Below are 18,229 nucleotides of genomic sequence, written 5' to 3' on the forward strand. Positions count from 1 at the left end.
TTTATAGTGCAAAATACAAGCTTTATTGTACAGATGTTTAGGACGTGTCCACGTGACATTCAGCTACACCTGAGATCAGCCGTAAGAGCCTGCCGGGCTCTTGGGCCCCAAACCCGCCACAGTCCTGACTGCAGGTGCCTGCGGAGCCTTTCCTCTGCAGCCGGGAGATGCATCTTCATCCTCCTCCTCTTCCGGTCTCTGGAGCAGCTCTGACACTTCCATCCCAACACATGACCAGGACATTTTAATCTTTGGCAGTTTTCAAAGTGCAAATATAACTCAAGGAGGAATAAATCATTCATCTTGAAGCGATTCCATGGCTATTAAAAGGTGTGCAGTAAGTCAGTGAGCGTTACAACACAAATGGAAGTCAAACATTCCAGGAGCACAGGGAAGGGTGGGAATATTCGGAATACCAACACCTGCAAGTAAGAAAAACCTTTCAATGTGTTGCTTCTTCTTCAAATGAACAAGCTCATTGCTCTGTGTGTGTGTGTGTGTGTGTGTGTGCGTGCGAGCGTTCCACATTCTGCTTTTCCAGTGTTGGATATTTCTTGTCATTTGGGATTATGTAACCTGCTGTATTTTCCTTCTGATCAGTTCTAGTTGGTTTGGTTCTGCGACTTGAAGCAGGACAAAGAACCAGACGGTAAACTGGGAGCTGGACTGGGAACAGTGAGCCTGGAGCTGGAATTGGCATCGCACAAGTTGATGGAGATAATATTGGCATAGTGACACTGCGCCTCCGGGGCAAAGGAAAACATAAATGTTCCTTTTATCATTTACACGTGCAGCTTCATTCCCACATCCCAGCAGGATCCGCCTTCAAAAGAAAAGTGGAAAAGCATTTTCTTCAAATATATAAAGGCTTTTCCCAAAGTCGCTGACTCGTCATTTCCACTTAACCGCATACAACGTTGAAGGGCCTAAAACGAAGTGGGCGGCGCGCTGAGGGGGTGTGTGTTCAGAGGTTGAGCAGCAGCCTCGGCAGCATCTTCACGTCCATCTGAGGAAGCAGCCAGAAGCAGTAGAGCAGCAGCCAGAGGAGCAGCAGCAGATACAGCTCTGGGGTGGACCTGCGCGCGCACACACACACACACACACACACACACACACACACACACACACACACACACGGAGGAAGAGAGATAGTGTATCAGCTCTCTGATGTCAGATGTGGGGTTTCTCTACTGACACATCCCCCCCAACCTCCCACACACACACACACTAAGCTACTTTTCCTGTGGTTGGAGGCTGTGGTGTGTCTACGGGGGCTCCAGAGTTTCCTCCAACAACCCTGGATGGGAGCAAGAGGTGTGTGTGTGTGTGGACACTTCCTAAATCAGAAATCTCTTTGATCCTCATTAGCGGCGAGCTGCGACACCCAACCTTACCCGTCCATCACATCCTCCCTCTCAGCCTGTTGGGGGGCTGCCTCCGCACTCTCCTGCACAAACAGAGCAGAACATTGGTCCACCAGCACTTGTAAAGTGAATGAAATGATGATTCCAGACTGACCAGGGCCTGAACAAAGGGGGGGGCCTTTCTGTGGCGCAGAATTGGGGGAATCAGGATGTCCTCGCCACTGCCGCTGCAACTGAAATAAGGACAACAGGGTTTTGACCTCAGCTCTAGGTTGTGCGAAGTTGCCGCTGTCTTGGAATTGTACATGGATCCGGTGGCGCAAAATGAGCAAAAATGATCGCTTGATGTAGGACAGGAAACAGATTGAGGTCACGGCCCCTGATGAATTCATCCTCAGGAAAGTGGGTCGTCCCAACTGAGACTGCTCCTCCCTTGAAAAACTCCCGTCAGCAACCTTTTCTTGGGGACCTGTGAGGTGAGGTGGAGTGCGTCCTGGACAGAGGGGTCTTGCCCCCTCCTGCCCCAACACTGAGCCCCCAGGGAGCATACTTACCTCGCCGGCTCCCAGTTCTCGCTGGTGCAACACCAGAGCTGCTGTTCTGCTTCCCCCTCTGCGAAACGGCCCCCCTCCGAGAGTCCTCCCGTCCTTCCTGCAGACAACCTGAGCTGCTCCTCGGACCCAGGTGCTTCATCTGCCTCCTGGTCGGTTTCATTCAGCAGCAGACAAAGATGACAGATCCAAAAAAGAGAAGATTTGAGTCTCCTGCCCATTAGCACATTAGCTTAGCATGTCTATGAATGTGCATTACAACCACGGTTTGCCTCAAGTCCTCATCGTATTCAGCACATACACTCGAGATCACGTTACCCAGCTTTAATCACACTGTTCATTACGAACTCGCAGATGGTTTGTCTGAGGTTGACAACTGACCTTGCTATTTTCATGCGACACGTCGTTTCTCTCAGAGCAAGCACGACTTGGCACTTCAGATGAGCCGTCATCAAAATGCTGAGAGGCCGGAGCCGGTTGAAGGGGTGATACGCTTAAAACAGAAGGCCAGGCCTGGGTTTCTCCTTCAGGAGGCTCGGTGTAGATGGACTCATCCTTGTCAGGGTAGAACAGATCCATAGGTTCCAGAGGATCACCGGCGAGGTCATCGGTTGGAGAGTTCTCATCCAAGTCTGGTCGAAAGAACTTCATTTGTGGGAACCCTCTACCTGCCGCAGGGCCCGGCGTCCTTACACTGGACGAGTCATCAGGGACGAGGTCCCCCTGTCTGTCCCGATGTGCAGCAAGTGGGTCCGAATCTGTCGCCAGAGCGAAGGGTTGACCAGGGGAGTCCGGGCGGCGGTGCCGAGGCGACTCGCGTCCTTGAGTGACTCCATTTTGACTGGTGGGAAATGGAGGTTCTGCCGCCGACAAGGTGCCGAGGTCGTTTCCCTCACTCCCGTCCCAGCACTCCTTCTCTGGGTCAGCCAGGGTTGGACTGTGCTGGACATTTTCTGATGCTTGGCAAGAAGGCATCTCACCGGGACCCGGGTCTTCAGAGTCACCGGCTGGATTTTGTTTGTCAAGCGCTTCCTGGTGCTCTGGCATTTCTGGCTCTGTGGAAATGGTGATCAGAGGAACAGCTGCGCTAGCGCTCGTCGCTACCGTTTCCTGTAATGCTGGACCTTGGTCTGCGAGATACTGCGGGTCTGGATGTTCTCTCAGAACCCCCTCGTCAGTTTTTAGATGCGCTTCATCTTGAAGTTTCTCTGCTGTCTCCTCCAGCTGAACATCTCCTTGCTTTCCTTTAGCTCCCTCTTCTCCACAGTCAACATCTTTTCTCTTGGTTGGGTTTTCAGCAGGCGGTTTGCTTTCCTGATCCTGATCCTGCAGATCTCCATTCTGGTCCACAGCTTTGTTGGAACCCCCACAGGGCCGCTCTTCAGCACTGTGGTAGGGTGTTGCTAAACCAGTGCTAACCAGAGTCATTATGGGCTGGTCGGTTCTTTCAGCTGGTAAGACATTATCGCCCTGAGATGAGCGACCGCATTTTTCCCGTTCGCTCATGTCATCTTTGTTTATCAGACTTGTACCAACCCACTGCCTGTCTCCCTCCTTCTGACCCCATGCCGGATCTGTTGGTAGGTTTTGGAACTTGCTTTGAACGACGGCTTCGGGATAATTATTCAGAGAACGTGCCTGCTCTTGGCTGCTCTCCAGAGAGCTCAGTGAATAAACGCCTTCGTCGACGCACGACTCGATGGAGTGCTCCTCAACAAGTCCTCCCTCTGTGCTTGGGAACAGCCCTTCGTCCAGGGTGGTGATCTCCACCGGGATGGCTCGGTGAACCTCCCAGGCAGTTCCGCTGTCACACAAAGAGCCGTTGCTGGCACTCTCATAGAGCTTCTCTGGGGTGGCGCCGAAGTCACTGTCCACCCAGGAGTCCGGCGAACTGATGGCAGAGTCGACGTTCATCGAGTCTGTGTTCAGGGACCCAGGCGCCGATGGATCGGGGGGTGAGTGAGCGGACGCCATCTGGGAAGAGTCTGATATTTGGGTGACCTCTGTGCTCACTTTCATGGAGTCTGAAAGCACGCTCCTCGAACCCCCCCCCTCGGGACACGACTCTGTACTGAAGTCTTCGGTGGACCAGGAGCGCGATGTCGTCGGCCTGAGGGGGCGCGGCCGATGAGCCCCACCCTGCGGTGCTGAGGAAATGAAGATTTTGGGCGGGGCTTGTCCACAGTCCCTTTGGAACCTCGAGGACCTCTCCTTGACTCTGCTTCCATGAGCACCGTTCCTTCTGTGGTCGGTGTCGCTGTCACGGAGGTTGAGTCGGCACAGCGAGGTGCTTCTTTCCATGATCTGGTTGGGCTCTTCTGGCTGAGATCCCCCCACCCAAAAAAAGGAAGACAGAACTCTGTCAGCACTGAAGGATCTAAGCTAGAATCTGCTGTCGGTGCGCAACGAAAAAAGGACCTCCTCCTACCTCCTCCAGGCCAGGGAAGTGCTCCAGGAACTGTGAGACATACGTGATGATTGACTGCTCATCCGGCGCATCGATCATCACATCTGCCAACAAACACAACCGCCCTGATGCCAGTTCGTAGTGACCCCCCCAGCTCCAGCATCATGCGCTATCTACTCTACGTCTGCAAGCATGGAGGGTCATCTGGTGGACCTTGAAGCCCTGATCATTCCTCACCAGTCCAACAGTGTCCTACAACTGTGTCTCAGTTCATTTTATGATGGCCAACCAGCCGCAGCACTGCGTTACCTTCAGGCTCCAGTAGACGTGGGATCCCCAGACTGTAGTGGGCTGTCCTGAACGCTTCCTCCAAGTTCTCTCTGGGGCTCCTCAGCAGTGCCTTTCTCATATCCACCAGACTGGGGTCAATGGATTTAATGACGGCCAGAAAGGCCAGACCGCTCATCCAACTCTTTCCAAAGTCCTGCACTGCCACGCCGAACCTGAAGGAGGATGGAGGAATTCTGTGGTCAGCTTCCCATCGACACAGAGGACCCATTAAAGTCTTCCCATTCCCGAAGAGTAAGCCTTGTGTGTTCCCACTCACCTGCGCGTCTGCTTCTGCACCCACTGCAGCAGCTTTTTAATGGCCTTGTTGTGTTCTCGCATGGCCGCGGACGCAGCCCGCCTCTCATCTGATGCCGTGCTGCAGCAGGAAGTCTCCGATTCCGCACTGGTGGGGATGGACGACAGGCTGCAGGAGGAGGGGAACTGGCTCCTGATGTTCCCAGTTAGTTCCTTAATCTGAGAGAAAGAGAGGGAGAGAGTACAAACGTTCTGGCAGTGGACCGTTAGAACCTTAGGTCTGCTAACGTTAATGTTTGTGAAGCTAAGGAACGGTTGGGGGCTCAGATTGACCAGCACAGATGGTCAGCTAAAGGGTCCAGCAAGGCATGGTCTCACACATTTGATGACATCATGGCAGTGTTTATTTATTAAAGTAAGGTCAAAGGATGCAAACTGTCATTGCTACTGTCATTCCAGTACAAATGAACAGTGGATTCCAAAGGCTCAAAACTCATAAGGAGTCCCATGACGGGATTGGGCCCCCTTTGATCTGATGCCATTTTGCTCTCGCCAGGCTGTCCTCCGTCTTGTTCTGTGGAAGGGTTCGGCGGTGAATCGGTCTCCACACGGTGACCTACATGATGTCATGTCCTGAGAAGGGCTCAGGCCACTTTGGACCCCCCTTCCCCTGAGCTTGGGGTTATCGCCAAAACAACTTTCCTTTTTTGTATTTTGCACCTAACTGGGAGAGTGGAAAAACAGCAAAAAGGTTACCTGAAAAAAGAGAATAATGTTCCAGATGAGTCCAAGGATAATGGAGGCATTTCCGTCGGCAACATTAGCCGCATCGATGCTGACCAGCTTAACCTGAAGGAAGGTACATGCATGAATGTGCTCAGCCAGGCCCAAGCCGGGTGGCGTCCCCATGCGGCACGTGCTGCTACTCACGTTTCGCTCCTCCAGAAAAGACAGCACCTTGGCGATGTTGTTCAGTCTGAAAATACGGTGAGAAGACTTCTTGAATCCATGAAGCTGAAAATCATTTAGAAGGAGAAAAATAGGACAGATTACTTTAAAAAGTGTCAGACAAGGGTGGACTTTGACCTTCAGCACTGAGCGCCCAGGTCAGATTCAGAGTAAATAGAGCTGACGAAGCAAAGGAAACGCACCAGTTTGGAGCCAGAGAGCTCCTCCAGTAGGGCCATGAGGATGTATCCATCCTGTATGTCCTGGAAAAGGTCTTCCACCTCGATGGGAGGGGCGCACTAAGACACAGAAGAAAGAGGAGAGAGAAAACTAGAGCTACTGGGAGGGAATCACCACTTCATCACTGGGCCACAAAGACAAACCACGTTCACACCTGAGGCCAATTTGAACGTGCTTGTTCAGCTGTGGCCCAAATGCAGGTCTTTGGAAGCCCCCAGGCTGGGGGAGGTTAATCATTATTTGTGTTGTTATTATGTTATTACAGAGTTGATCTGGAACAGGTGATAATAAGAAACATGAAGAAGATCCATATCACTAAAGAGGGCCCAGTTTGAAACTGGAAAGTGAAGGTGTGGTGGTCACTGGAGTTGATGGTTTAGATGTGAGCTGGATGAGAAGGAGAAGTTGTGAAGGGGTGGGGGGGCTGGAGGAAGTGATGCGGGGAGTCGGGACAGGCGGGAGGTGGCCAGCAGGTTCTGCACAGCTACAGCTACTGTGATCAGGGAGAGGAGAGGACTTGGTGGGTGGGTGGACTTGGTGGCGAAGACGGGACCAGGGTCAGGAGTGTGTCGAGGGTGAGCAAAGAAGAAGCTCAATGGTTGTGAAAATGTCCCAGGAACAAGATGTTCCAACAGTTCGACTGTGAGAAAAACCTTCTGTATCTGCAAACACGTGGGAGGTTCTGCTGTGCATATTAGTGCTGGCGCTGACCCCAGAGAGCAGAGGGGGAACAGGGGGACAATGCATGTCCAGAGGACAGAGACAGGGATGTGGTGGACCATCAGGAGAAGCACGAGTGGAAAGCTAACCTCTGTGCTGATCTCAGAATCACGTGTCCAGTTGAAGCGGCTGATGTGGCACAGCTCACATTGTTTTTATTGCTCTGGGAACGTAGCAAGCAATAGATCCCATCAAGTTCAGGGTTCCTGACCAGGTTCTTCAATAACCGTCCTCAAGAACAAGGGAGACATGTAGCGTTGTGGAAACTACAGGAGGAATGAAGCCGAGGAGCCACGCATGAAGTTGTGATCAAGACCGGCAGAACAGCAGAGGACCAGCATGGGTCCAGGCCAAGCCAGAGGACTCCAGATGCAGTATTGGCTTTGAGCTTGTTGACAGAGAAGAACAGAGAAGGTCTGAGGCAGCTGAAATGTGTTCTCAGAACAGCGTGAAGCGGGAGCCACTGGAACTTTCAAAGTTGACACAAGACAAATGTGGGACTGTCAGTTTGTGGGTCAGCTAGCTGAGACAGTGCCAAAGAGCACACAGAAGAAGAGAAAGGGTGATTGTGCTGGAGAAAAGAAAAGATCTGAGCAGACACTGACCTCAGCCTCATCCAACTACGATTGCAGAGCGAAAACTCCAGCTAAAATGTCAGTCAGCCTGAGGTTCCTTCGCTCTGTATCCACCTGTGCTTCCTCCACATCCTCAAAGACAAATCTTTGGGTAATTGGTTGGAGAACAACTGGACCAGGATTCAGGCATGAATGCAGATGGAGAAGCAGGCAGAGGTCAACCCTGTCTTTAGTGCCCCAATCATCTGGACTTCTGTCAGTGTTGTGGCGCACGTGCACGTCACATGACAGCCCGTGGAGGTAGAGCACGGTGGAGCAGAACACCCAGAATGAAGGCGGGACCTGGGTGGTCACACTGAGCAGCAGCCCTGTCAGGCTGCTGAGGGAGTAACAAAGAGCTGGGCTCTCACCTTCTCTAAATGCAGGTTGATCCATCGGGTAAAGGTCCTCTTCTGGACCACCTCTCTCTCAACTGCAACAGAGATGGAGAGAAAACCAGAAAGCTGAAGCACAACACCTCAAGATCAACACAAGATCTCCTCCAGCGTCTTTAACCCAAATCTGTCTGGACATCGAGCACGTTTCCTCCAGCTGCTATTGTTCACCTGCTGACAGATGTCACCTTTTGATGGCAACTCTTCCATCATCCCTGATGATCAGTGTACACTGGCAATGGTTCACCTCCGGTCACCACCGGTCACCACTGTTTACCAATGTGAGATTGTTTTAAATTCCCATCAGTTTAAAACACACCATGGAAGAATGATGGATGGATGGATGGATGGATAGGTGGATGGATGGTAGATGGGTGGATGAATGGATGGATGGATGAGGGGGGTCAGAGCTGTGGTTCCTGCAACAGCTGTGAGGGGCCTCTCACAACCTGGGGGCAGGTGTTTGGGAGCATATTCACAGATTTGGATCCGTCTGGATCTGACTTTTAAGGGGACTTTGTCGTGTCTTCTGTTCCGAGCAGGAGCTCCAGCACAGCCAACGATCCGAGAGGCCTCCACTGAAGAATAAACTGTGTGCCCATAGCAGCTCATTCTTCAGGACACCATGTGGACATGTCCTTTGTCCTGAGATGTTTGCGAGCAGTACATCACAAACACCTGTGGCCATCCACTGGCACAGGCTGGTCCACGAGCAGGAAAGAGAGACATCCTCCAGCTGCTCCAGTTACAGAATCACAAGACCAGGAAAAGCAGGACCCCCCCATTCAGACTGGACAACTCTGCCACCAGCAGAAGCTACTGAAGCCACCGACGCTCGGGGATGTGGACGCTGCCTGTCACATGACCTCCATGGCGGGGGTCACAGTGAGGAGTTGCCATTATGAGGAGAAGCTGAGGCTCCTCCCAGTAGGCGAGGAGGAACTCTGGCCACTTCTTGGTTTGCTGCTGAGTCAGCAGGTGAACGAACTAAACTCTCCAGGAGGACCAGTTCCTTTGTTGGTGTTCCAAAGGAACTTTGATACCATCAATCAGCCTCTTTCAGCCTCCTCAGAGCATCTCACAGGAAGTGTCCCCCAGAGGGCGTCCCCCCAGGTTCTGTCCCAGGCTCATTGTTTCTCACTCCTAATCATGTGGTTTCAACACTCTCGGACAGAAATGACACCAGCTTCAACAGGGAACCAGTTTCACTTTGAAGTTGAAACAACTGAGAACGGAGGGAAAATTCCACTTTCAGGACGAAAAGAGGTTCAACAATGCGGGGTGCTCGAGCCTGACAGAAGAAGAGGACAGGAGTCCTCAGGGTACAGACAGGCAGCAGCTCAGCTCTCCTCTGCAAAACCCAGTCCTGTTCTCCTGCTGAGAGTACATCTCTGTGGAGCGCCCCTGCTGCACCAGTGTGCTGTTAACTGCTGTTAACTGTTAACATGCAGTTAGCATGCAACAATTAGCACGTAGCAGGCCAACGCTGCTTTAATTTTCACGTCTGGCGCCTGAAAAGCTGCGAGCATGAAGGACGTTCTCATTAAGGACGGAATCTCCTCAAGCTCGGAAATGCTGAAAATAGCCGTTTCCTAAAATATTGTGAATTCTCTGGCGAATTCTCCTTTAGAGCTGGAGAGAGCAGGAAACCAGCCAGGAACAGGTTGGGACAGAGTGGTGTCTCTGCCCTGCAGGGCCGTCAAGCCCACCTCGGTCCCCTTCAGCCTGTCAGAGCCTGTGGAACATCTCCCCACAGGTGAGCCAACGTGAGGAGCCAAGCTGAGCCGATCCGAGCACAGCTGGAGCTGCTCTGAAGACCCCCACAGACAGGAAGTTGGGACGAAACGTTGGGGAGCTGTAGCGTTCTTCTTAAAACTACAGCAGTAGACTAAAGCAAGGAGGGAGGGCGGAGATTTTTATTAGGCCACATGCATGGCACCCGTTGTCACGGCAACATGTGAATGACTGAGCCATTAATTCACCGTTGAACTGAAGCAAACTACAGAAGTTCTGGCTGCTCCTCCGGTGATGCTTCACCACCTCCTCCGCAGAGAGCCGGAGCATTACTCATCCTCCTCATCTTCGTCATCCTCCTCCTCATCATCACCATCATCGTCGCCCACACGGCACACAACTCCAGTGCCTTCACTTTAGCCATGTAACCTCAAGCTAGCCTCAACACACACACAACTGTCACAGAGCAGAGAAAGCTGCCTCCAACACACATACACAAACAACACACACACACGTGAAATAACACAGGAAATCATCTCCTCTTCTCTGATCAATTATGCTCATTCTGTCTTCTTCTAATCTGTTTAACATCCTCTTCATCCTTGTGGACCCATGCAATTATTCAATGTTAAACCCTTCATTACCTCATTATTATTATCACTACTACTAATAACAACAATAATGTTATTATTGTTGTTATTACTCCCGTATATGAGAAGTTGGACACAGCCAAACCAGACCGGATAGGTGTTGTCTTTGAGTCCGTTGATATTCAGCATCTTAAGTGTAAAATTATCAACACATAACTGAGGACAGAGGACTGACGACGGAGGACAGAAGATGGAGGACAGGGGATGACGGACGGGGACAAGCTGCAAAAACAGCAGCTACTTTGTCTAAGCAAATAAAGCACATGCAAATTGTGTATCTGCAGAGACGAGCGTGTGGACGGATGCAGCTGTGGAAACACAGACATGGAGCAGCCACACGCAACTGGGAGGACTGGGAGCTGAGACTGGGGAGGGGTCACACCTCTGGAATGATGTGGGCTGGCTCTGGTCTTCAGTCTGACATCCAGAGAGAAACAAAGGTGCACCTGAAGACACCTCAAGCGGGAGAACATGAGAGAAGAGGGTCTAACATCTTTGGCTCCTGGAGGGACAGACCATTGGAGGTGCGGACCACTGGTGGGATCGACCAATGGAGGGACAGACAACTGGAGGGACCGAGCACTGGCGAGACAGACCACTGGAGGGACAGATGACTGGAGGGATGGACCATTGGAGGGGATGGACCACTGGAAAGAAGGACCACTAGAGGGTCGGACAACTAGAGGGATGGTCCACTGGTGGGACAGATGACTGGATGGACAGACCACTGGAGGGACAGATGACTGGTGGGACAGACCACTGGACGGATGGATCATTGGAGAGAAGGACCACTGGAGGGACAGATGGTTGGAGGGATGGACCACTGGAGAGATGGACCACTGGTGGCACAGATGACTGGTGGGACGGACCACTGGAGGGACGGATGAATGGAGAGATAGACGACTGGAGAGACAGAGGGATGTTGTGTGTAACTGTTCTGTGTTGTTTCTGGTCTGTGTGTGTGTGTGTGTGTGTGTGTGTGTGTGTGTGTGTGTGTGTGTGTTGTGTCCACCGGCAGATGTGCTGCGAGCAGGTAGCGTTAGAAGCTCTCATGTTCACATCTCTTTCAGCTGTTACCTGCCTGTTTTCTTCAACTTTGGTTATTCTTATAACAATCTGTTTTTCTGCTCTCAGATGTTGGAAGAAAATGGGGGGGGGGGGGGGAAATCACATTCAGCCCTTCAAGTCAGGTGAAATCAGAGCTTTTACTTATTCACATGAAGGCAGATCAAATCCGGAGAAACACGTCTCTAAGCTGTTCACACCAACGTGCTCTTCCTCTTCTCCTCTTCCTCCAGATGGACTCTTTCACCTCAGACCCTTGAGGGGAGACCAGCAACAGAGTTCTCCTGATGAAGGTTTCCCCCTGCATCTGACAGCAAACACCTCCGCCACCGTAGCCTTAGCATGCTAAGAGGTTAGACCAAACATGCTTACAGCAAGGTGATTTGATTTCGATCAAGGTTAAATCTTTAGAATCAAACCCGTTTATCAAACATCTGAAGCCTCCAGGCCACACTAAAAGATTATAGCTTAGCATACACAGGAGGTTAGTGTAGCATCTTATCAACAGAACTCCAACAAACAATCAGATGATACAACAGACTCGTTCAGATAAATTCACAGGAGTTGTTTTTTTGTTAAAACCATCAAACAGGTCAACGACACCGCGGAGGACGAGAACCACTGCAGACGTTTCAGCATAACTGGTTTCCTCCCTCACACAGAAATCTAAAGTTCTCAAGGTGGCAAAAAAAACTGGAAACAAATCAACAACACCATCCAGGAAACATTTGACCAGTAAGACTGGGGTCTACAGACGTGGGTTTCCACGGCAACGGGGAAATCCCAACTGTAATTAGATAACAATTTGCAGTGAACTGAAATGTATCTGGTTTTTGGATACCAGCTCATCATCCATCCCTGATCTCAAACCGGATCTTTCTGAGACCTCCTGCTGTTTCTGAGGATCCTGCTGATCTCCAATAAATTACTGTGCCCATTTCAGCTCAGCGGGGGAAGGGACTGGTGGGGTCGGAGCAACAGCTGAGCCGTGGATGAATCCAGGATCCGGTGCTTCACCTGACTCCAGACCAGACTTTCTCACTCTGAACCACCAACTTTAAGACTAAGTGCAAAAGCCCAGTAAAGCGTCTAAAGCCCCCTCGCTTCCAGGGAACAACGGTTCCGGGTTTGCTTTTTTTAGATCCGGATCCGTCTGTAGGTTCCATTTCCTCCAAAAGTTACGTCGACCTGAGCGTTAACAGCGCAGTTTGTGCTCGTGCTGGGGCCAGGAGAGCCTCGCACGCATCGATCCTCAAAAGAACCCCTCGATCGACCAACAGCAGCTCTCTGAGATGCTCTTACCTTGCAGGTTCTGCACTCGCATGTCGCTGATCTGCCCGATAAATTCCTCTCGCTCGAACCAGTCTTCCCAGCCGCGTCCAGCCATCTGGAGCCGCACAGAGAGCCGCCTGGACCCGGGAAGTATCGCTCACAAAGCTCCCCTGGGAGGAGGAGGAGGAGGGGGCTGCTGCAGCGGGAGGGAGCCGTCTATTGTCCAGCCAGGCAGCCTGGAGCCACGCAGACCCGGACACGCACAGGCGGACATTAACGGGAGGGATCCCCTTCACCAGCGGACATGGCCGCGGCTCACTGCGGCTTCCTCCGGGGCGGAGAGAGCAACAACTCGGGGAGGTGAGGAGGAGAGCAGAGCAGAGGAGAGGCCGAGCGGAGAGCAGCTGCAGCACCTGGTTGGTATTTCCGAGGTGGGAGGAGACTCGCGAGTTGACACGCCCACGCCCCCCCCCCCCCCCCCACACACACACACACACACGCACACACGCACACACACAATGATCTATGAGCTGTTGAACATTAATGCAATAAGTGGGACAATTATCAGGGCGTGTTTATGTGTGTGTGCACGCACGTGTGTGGGGAGTCTGGTGTGTGTCTATAGTGTGAGAGTGTGTGATTTTGTGGTGTGAGTGAGTGTGTGGTGCATGTGTGGTGAGGCTCGTGTGTATGTGTATGAGAGGGTGTGTGAGAGTGTTCTATGTGTGCTGCGTGCCCACTCAGCCACAGGCAGCTCTTGCATAACAGCAGCAGGAAAGGGCTCGTCTCATCCTGACAGGCTGCTCCTGATTCCTCGTCTCTGCTGCCTCACATCTGTTTAAAAGCCATCTGGTAAATGTCAGCAGGTCGGGGCTGAGACGAAGGATGCATGTGTTTGTCCTCAGGACTGACTGTCTCAGAGGCGGAAGAGGACCTGATTCAGGAAGCTGTTGCTTCAGAACCAACCCTGGACCCTCTGATGTTGAGGCCTGGTCCATGCACAGTCCTGTGTTTTACTCCCCATTCAGGGTTTTCTTCACATAAACTTGGGAAAGGCTCCAGCGGCTCCTCCAGGTCAGAGTTGATACCCCAGGTGAAGGGGGTCAAGCACCCCAGAATGACTGACCTCTGTAGGGGAGCTGGACTCAGACAGAGAGCAGCTCCAAGAGGTGTTTCAGGCTTCTGCATGGAGGACAACCCAGGGCAGATCTGGAGAGCTGGTGTACATTCATCTGTGAGGAAAAAGATCTGGAGCCGAAGATGCTGGAGATCCTAATGGGGGAGCCTGTGGTTGGCGGGCAGCAGGCTCCAGATTGCTGCACAGCTCGGCCACCAGAGCTGCAGCGTAGGAGGCATCGACGCTTGGAACACTCACACTTTCCATCACGTGTACGCCAGGGAACATCACCACCCCTTTACACCGGAGCTGCCTCACATCAAAGAGGAAAATTGGCCCCCTGATGTGTGTAGCTTCCTCCAGGTCTTTGGATCCACCAGCGGAGCTTTACCAAAATCAGAAGGTGTCAACAGCTTTGATGTCGAGGAAACAAGTGCTCAGCTCCAGTTTTTATTCAACTTTAGATGTTTCTCGAGGGAGAAGAGCAACCGGAGCAGCCCAGAAGCTCCAGAAGGTCCCTGAAAGCGCTCCGGCTGGGTCCATAAGTGTTGCTAAACACCTTCACACATGAAGCACCTGTTCTGGGGAAGAAGGCAACACTTGAATGTAATAAACCACTTCTCCAGGACAACAGGGGCATCTTTATTTAGAGCAACTGATGAATAAAATGCAGCTTTGGGAAAAAAATCAGTGTTTTCTTCAGAAAGTCCCATGTTTCCATGGCAGCAGGAAATTCTGGGTCAAAGAGAGAAGTTGGCGTCTCGCTGAAAGCTGGCTGCAGGACAGAAGAGACCCACCAGACCAGGACACAGGACAGTTATACCACTTCGTGCACTTGGCGGCGCCGGCAACATAAAGACAACCGTCCCGAAGGCGCTGCAGAGATTACGCAATACCCGATACTATTAGGCCACTGTTACCGTAGCAACATGGACACTCAATAATAGATGTGAATTCAACCAAAAAAGGGAAAGCGAGTAAGTGCGTGAGGGCATGTGGAGGTGCACTTGTATTTTTAAGGGCATGTCTGGAGGGAACGGAGCAAGACTTTAGCATCGTAAAGGGAACTGTTGCGTTGGATATGGGAGAGTTGCAAAACAAGTGTGGCAAGAACATCCTGGTCATGTTTTCCCTGCCGATTCACATTCTCACAGACAGATCAAAGCATTTGAGTTTCTGAGACCTGGCTAAAGATGGGGTAAAGCAAAACATCTCCATGTTGGAAATGCTGAGTTGATGCTAGCTTCTCCACAGCTCCTGAAGCTAATAAGCTGGGGCTCTCCTGGCAGCAGTAACCAGGATTGTGCTCATTGTGTTCAGACAGCCAGCGTGGGGGAACATTTGACTTTGAGACAAACAATTTACACAAAGACTTTGGTGGTTGGGCTGCTACCATAGGCTGCCTCATCCGCTATGTTCTCTGTCCTCCAGGACTCGTGGAAGCATTTGGAAGCTAAAGGAGCAATGAGGAGGTCCTGGCACGTCCCCTCCTTTACGTCGGTGGCGGCCCCTCATACCGCAACATAATGCTGAAGGACCGGGCAAAGTTGTTGGTGACAGAGCAGCTGGAGCCCCCGTCCATGAGGGGGAGGAGGAAGGCCAGGAGCAGCAGAGCCAGGAGGAGCAGCCAGAGAGGAAGAGCCAGCCGACACACACGCTGCAGCAGGCTGGTCTTCTGCAACAGCAGCAGGACAACAGACGTTAACCACCCGTCATTGGTTCTGGGACCACGCTGGTTTACCCAGTGTTCCACAGCAGGGGGTCCCAGTCTCCAAACACCACCCTGCTGCAGGAAGACCTCCTTCACGAGAGCCTAGGTGGGGTTGAAGTGCCTCCAGAAGTCCCTTTAGAAAGCCTCCGGTCTGTGTTTGTGTGACTACATGACTGGACCAACCACCCTTTCATGCATTCTGCCTGTCCTACTGAGACGGGACGACTCTGTCCTACAGCGAAGCGTGAAGCTCCAATGTTTAAGTTGGACGGGTTTCCTCTGAGAGGTCAAGCCTTGGTCATCGCTTTCCAACTAAAACCTTACACACACCCAAAAAAGGAGCGTTTCTCATGTTTGTGCCTTTAAAATGGACCAGCGGCTCTTGCTGGCCCATTTCACTTCACGGGCATTAAAGATTCATGGAAAAGCAAAGGACACAGCTGAATACCCCCTGAACAAAGCCCAGAGACATGGCTGGACACAGGCATCCACCTGTGTTTCCACTCTAGAGCAACAATCCTGCTTTCTGCTGGTGGGGCATGATTAGTGCCAAAGGGAATCTGTTTTAACCAGGATTTTCCCACTCACCTTTGGAACCTTTGCTGGAGCAGCAGGCTCCTCTTGTGTCTTTGCTTGGACTCTCTGCACAGACAGGACACACAACAATCACACTCTTGTAGCACTCCTCTTCATCCAGTCAAACTGATGGCAACATGGCCTTAGACTGCCACTGTGTGGCCACCGCGGTCATAACACATCCCACCTTGGAGCGCTTCCTGCTCCCGAGCTCTCTCACATCCTTCAGCTTGGACTTGTGCAGCATCCAGCGGTAACGGAGCTCCTCCAGACATACGTCCTCTGCCTGTCCACCAGCGGCAGCAGCAGCAGCAGCCTCCTGGAGCAGCAGCTGGAACTGCTGCTGCCCCCAGCCCAGTCCTGCCCTCAGCACCTTCAGTCTGTCCTGTTGGACCATCAGCTCCCGTGTGCTCAGCCTGGACATCCTGGCACTGAGGACGGTGGACAGAAGATCACTCTGCTTGGAGAGCCAAGCCTCAAACTCCTTCCTCCTGGATGTGGACTCTCCCGCGTCTCCCTGCATGGTCCACAACAAAACAAGTAAATCATCATTAATCATTTATCGTTTCTAGGAAGTTCATGAGCGTTCCCCGTGCTCCTCTGCGTCTGGTGTGTGTGTGTGTGTGTGTGTGTGTGTGTGTGTGTGTGTGTGTGTGTGTATACACCCTTCCAAGGGGGAGAACGCTAAAGCTACTGCATGTGGTCAGTTGAAAGAACCTACAAACTGAGAGAGAGTGAAAGAGGAGAGAAAGAGTGCTGTGGAGGAACCGTAGTGTGTTGCCTGGCAGCTGTTGCCAGGTAATGGGTGACAGCTCTTCCTCCTAGATCCAGGCCTTCCTCTGCATTGCCTCCATCTCCTCCTGGGTTGTCTTTGGCCAGACAGTCCTGTTGTTGGCCGTCTGTCCAGCTCCTGGACAGTTCTGCCATCACTGAAGAGCTTCCCCCCTCATGGCGTTTGGTCCCAGGAGACGCCCGTCTTCCACCCACCCATGGCTCTGGTTCTGCTGGTGGCTCCGCACAGCTATTCAACAGCCTCCAAGATAAACAGGGACAAGACGAGTAATGGCGTCTATGGATGTACAATACACATGGAATTGCACGCTGCTACACGGCTAGCTAAAACCAAAACGGCAACCATCCTTATCTCCCGTAGCTTTACATGCGTTGTTTGTTCACATGCATTTATATTCGGTGCTGCAGCCACTTATCTAAAATTGCAGAACGTCAGCGCAACGCTTCTTCTTAACCTTGGACAGCCATTTGGAAGTGTTGACAGGAGGCTGAGAGGTACTGGGAATTTATTCTGCTCTCCTTTGTGATCCTCTGGCAGCTGCATTAATTGAACATTCAGCTGGGAGATAAACATGATTGGCTGTTAATAAGCATCCAGCTAATCTGAAATTGGCATGGCAGCAGGTAACACAGCAATCGTGGGAGCGGCGGACAGCCCGAAGGAATCCACAGGTGTCCCGTGGGAAGACCACTTGGTTCTTCATGGGCCATTATGACTGGAGCCTGGCGGTGGAGCTACCTCTGCACAGCTCGGCCTGCCTCTTCACTGACAACACCGGGAGGCTGAGAGCATCGCCGTAGGGCCGAGGCTCGGCTCCCCTCTAGGAGGAGACAGCCCCTGTCTCTGGGCCAAGTGGACAGGGCCACTGACAGCCGTGGGACTGTGAAAACTCTCCCCTGGGTTTTAGCTCTCACGGGTTTAGACACAGGCGTGAGCTGCCACGCTGCCTCTGAACGGTGGAAGCTAGCGTTTGATACCTGTGCAGATCGAGACTGATGGTGTAGACCTCCAGCCAGGACTCCCGTAATCGTTCCAAGTCTCGCTGACCGTGCACCTGCCCATCCGTAGAGGTCTTCTCGAAGACCCTCTGGGCCTGGATCTCCATCTGCTGCAGCTGAAGCTCTTTCTCCGGAAACTCTCCCAGAGCTTTCTGATGATAAACAACACAGGTTAAAGCCACACCGGATGGAGCACAACCAAGGCGTCCCCGTGATGCCTATGAACAACAAATCAAAGCCGGACTCATGTGGAAGTCAAAATAGAGTGGCTGGCACACCAAATGTGTGTCCACTTACTGGTGCTCCTGAGGGTTGTGTCATTAAATGATGGTATTCATTACAGGCTCGTCTGGTCAAGCTTCTTCAGAGGAGCAAGCCGGTGCGCCCACTCTCAAAGTTAGCCAGCTTTTAGGGTTCACCTTTGGGAGCTGTCAGAGCTTCCTCAGCATTCCCATTTCAAACATAAATGGAGAAAATGATGCTGACCAT

The 18,229-nt window shown here is 52.0% G+C and overlaps 2 protein-coding genes and 1 long non-coding RNA gene across 6 annotated transcripts in view; 1 reads left to right on the plus strand and 2 right to left on the minus strand.

Moving 5' to 3' along the window:
• clmna (calmin a) lies at positions 1-12,717 on the minus strand. Of its 3 annotated transcripts, XM_057058935.1 has the most exons (13): positions 12,576-12,717; positions 7,801-7,862; positions 6,059-6,154; positions 5,838-5,921; positions 5,664-5,756; positions 4,930-5,126; positions 4,632-4,825; positions 4,344-4,426; positions 2,297-4,237; positions 1,919-2,064; positions 1,519-1,597; positions 1,395-1,447; positions 1-1,076 (listed from the first exon to the last, which is right to left on the minus strand). In XM_057058935.1, the coding sequence occupies exons 1-13, from the start codon at positions 12,658-12,660 to the stop codon at positions 965-967; spliced, it is 3,225 nt and encodes a 1,074-aa protein (XP_056914915.1). In that variant the 5' UTR covers positions 12,661-12,717; the 3' UTR covers positions 1-964. The 3 variants fall into 3 exon arrangements, with proteins under 3 accessions (XP_056914915.1, XP_056914914.1, XP_056914916.1); XM_057058934.1 differs by having other exon boundaries at positions 5,664-5,921; XM_057058936.1 differs by lacking the exon at positions 7,801-7,862 and having other exon boundaries at positions 5,664-5,921; positions 12,576-12,710.
• LOC130540066 (uncharacterized) lies at positions 11,295-14,349 on the plus strand. The gene is made up of 3 exons (XR_008954302.1): positions 11,295-11,398; positions 11,507-12,961; positions 13,574-14,349. It is a non-coding gene; the product is annotated as an uncharacterized LOC130540066 (long non-coding RNA).
• The window catches only part of syne3 (spectrin repeat containing, nuclear envelope family member 3), a 16,537-nt gene continuing 12,588 nt past the window's right edge, over positions 14,281-18,229 (minus strand). For both annotated transcript variants that reach the window (XM_057058938.1, XM_057058937.1), the window contains 5 exons: positions 17,720-17,892; positions 16,718-16,982; positions 16,137-16,466; positions 15,962-16,015; positions 14,281-15,337 (listed from right to left, as the gene is read on the minus strand). In XM_057058938.1, the coding sequence (XP_056914918.1) occupies positions 15,155-15,337; positions 15,962-16,015; positions 16,137-16,466; positions 16,718-16,982; positions 17,720-17,892 (1,005 nt within the window). In that variant the 3' untranslated portion in view covers positions 14,281-15,154. The remainder of the gene's footprint in view (positions 15,338-15,961; positions 16,016-16,136; positions 16,467-16,717; positions 16,983-17,719; positions 17,893-18,229) is intronic.

The sequence above is a fragment of the Takifugu flavidus genome, chromosome 16, assembly GCF_003711565.1.
Source record: "Takifugu flavidus isolate HTHZ2018 chromosome 16, ASM371156v2, whole genome shotgun sequence".
Taxonomy (NCBI): Eukaryota; Metazoa; Chordata; class Actinopteri; order Tetraodontiformes; family Tetraodontidae; genus Takifugu; species Takifugu flavidus.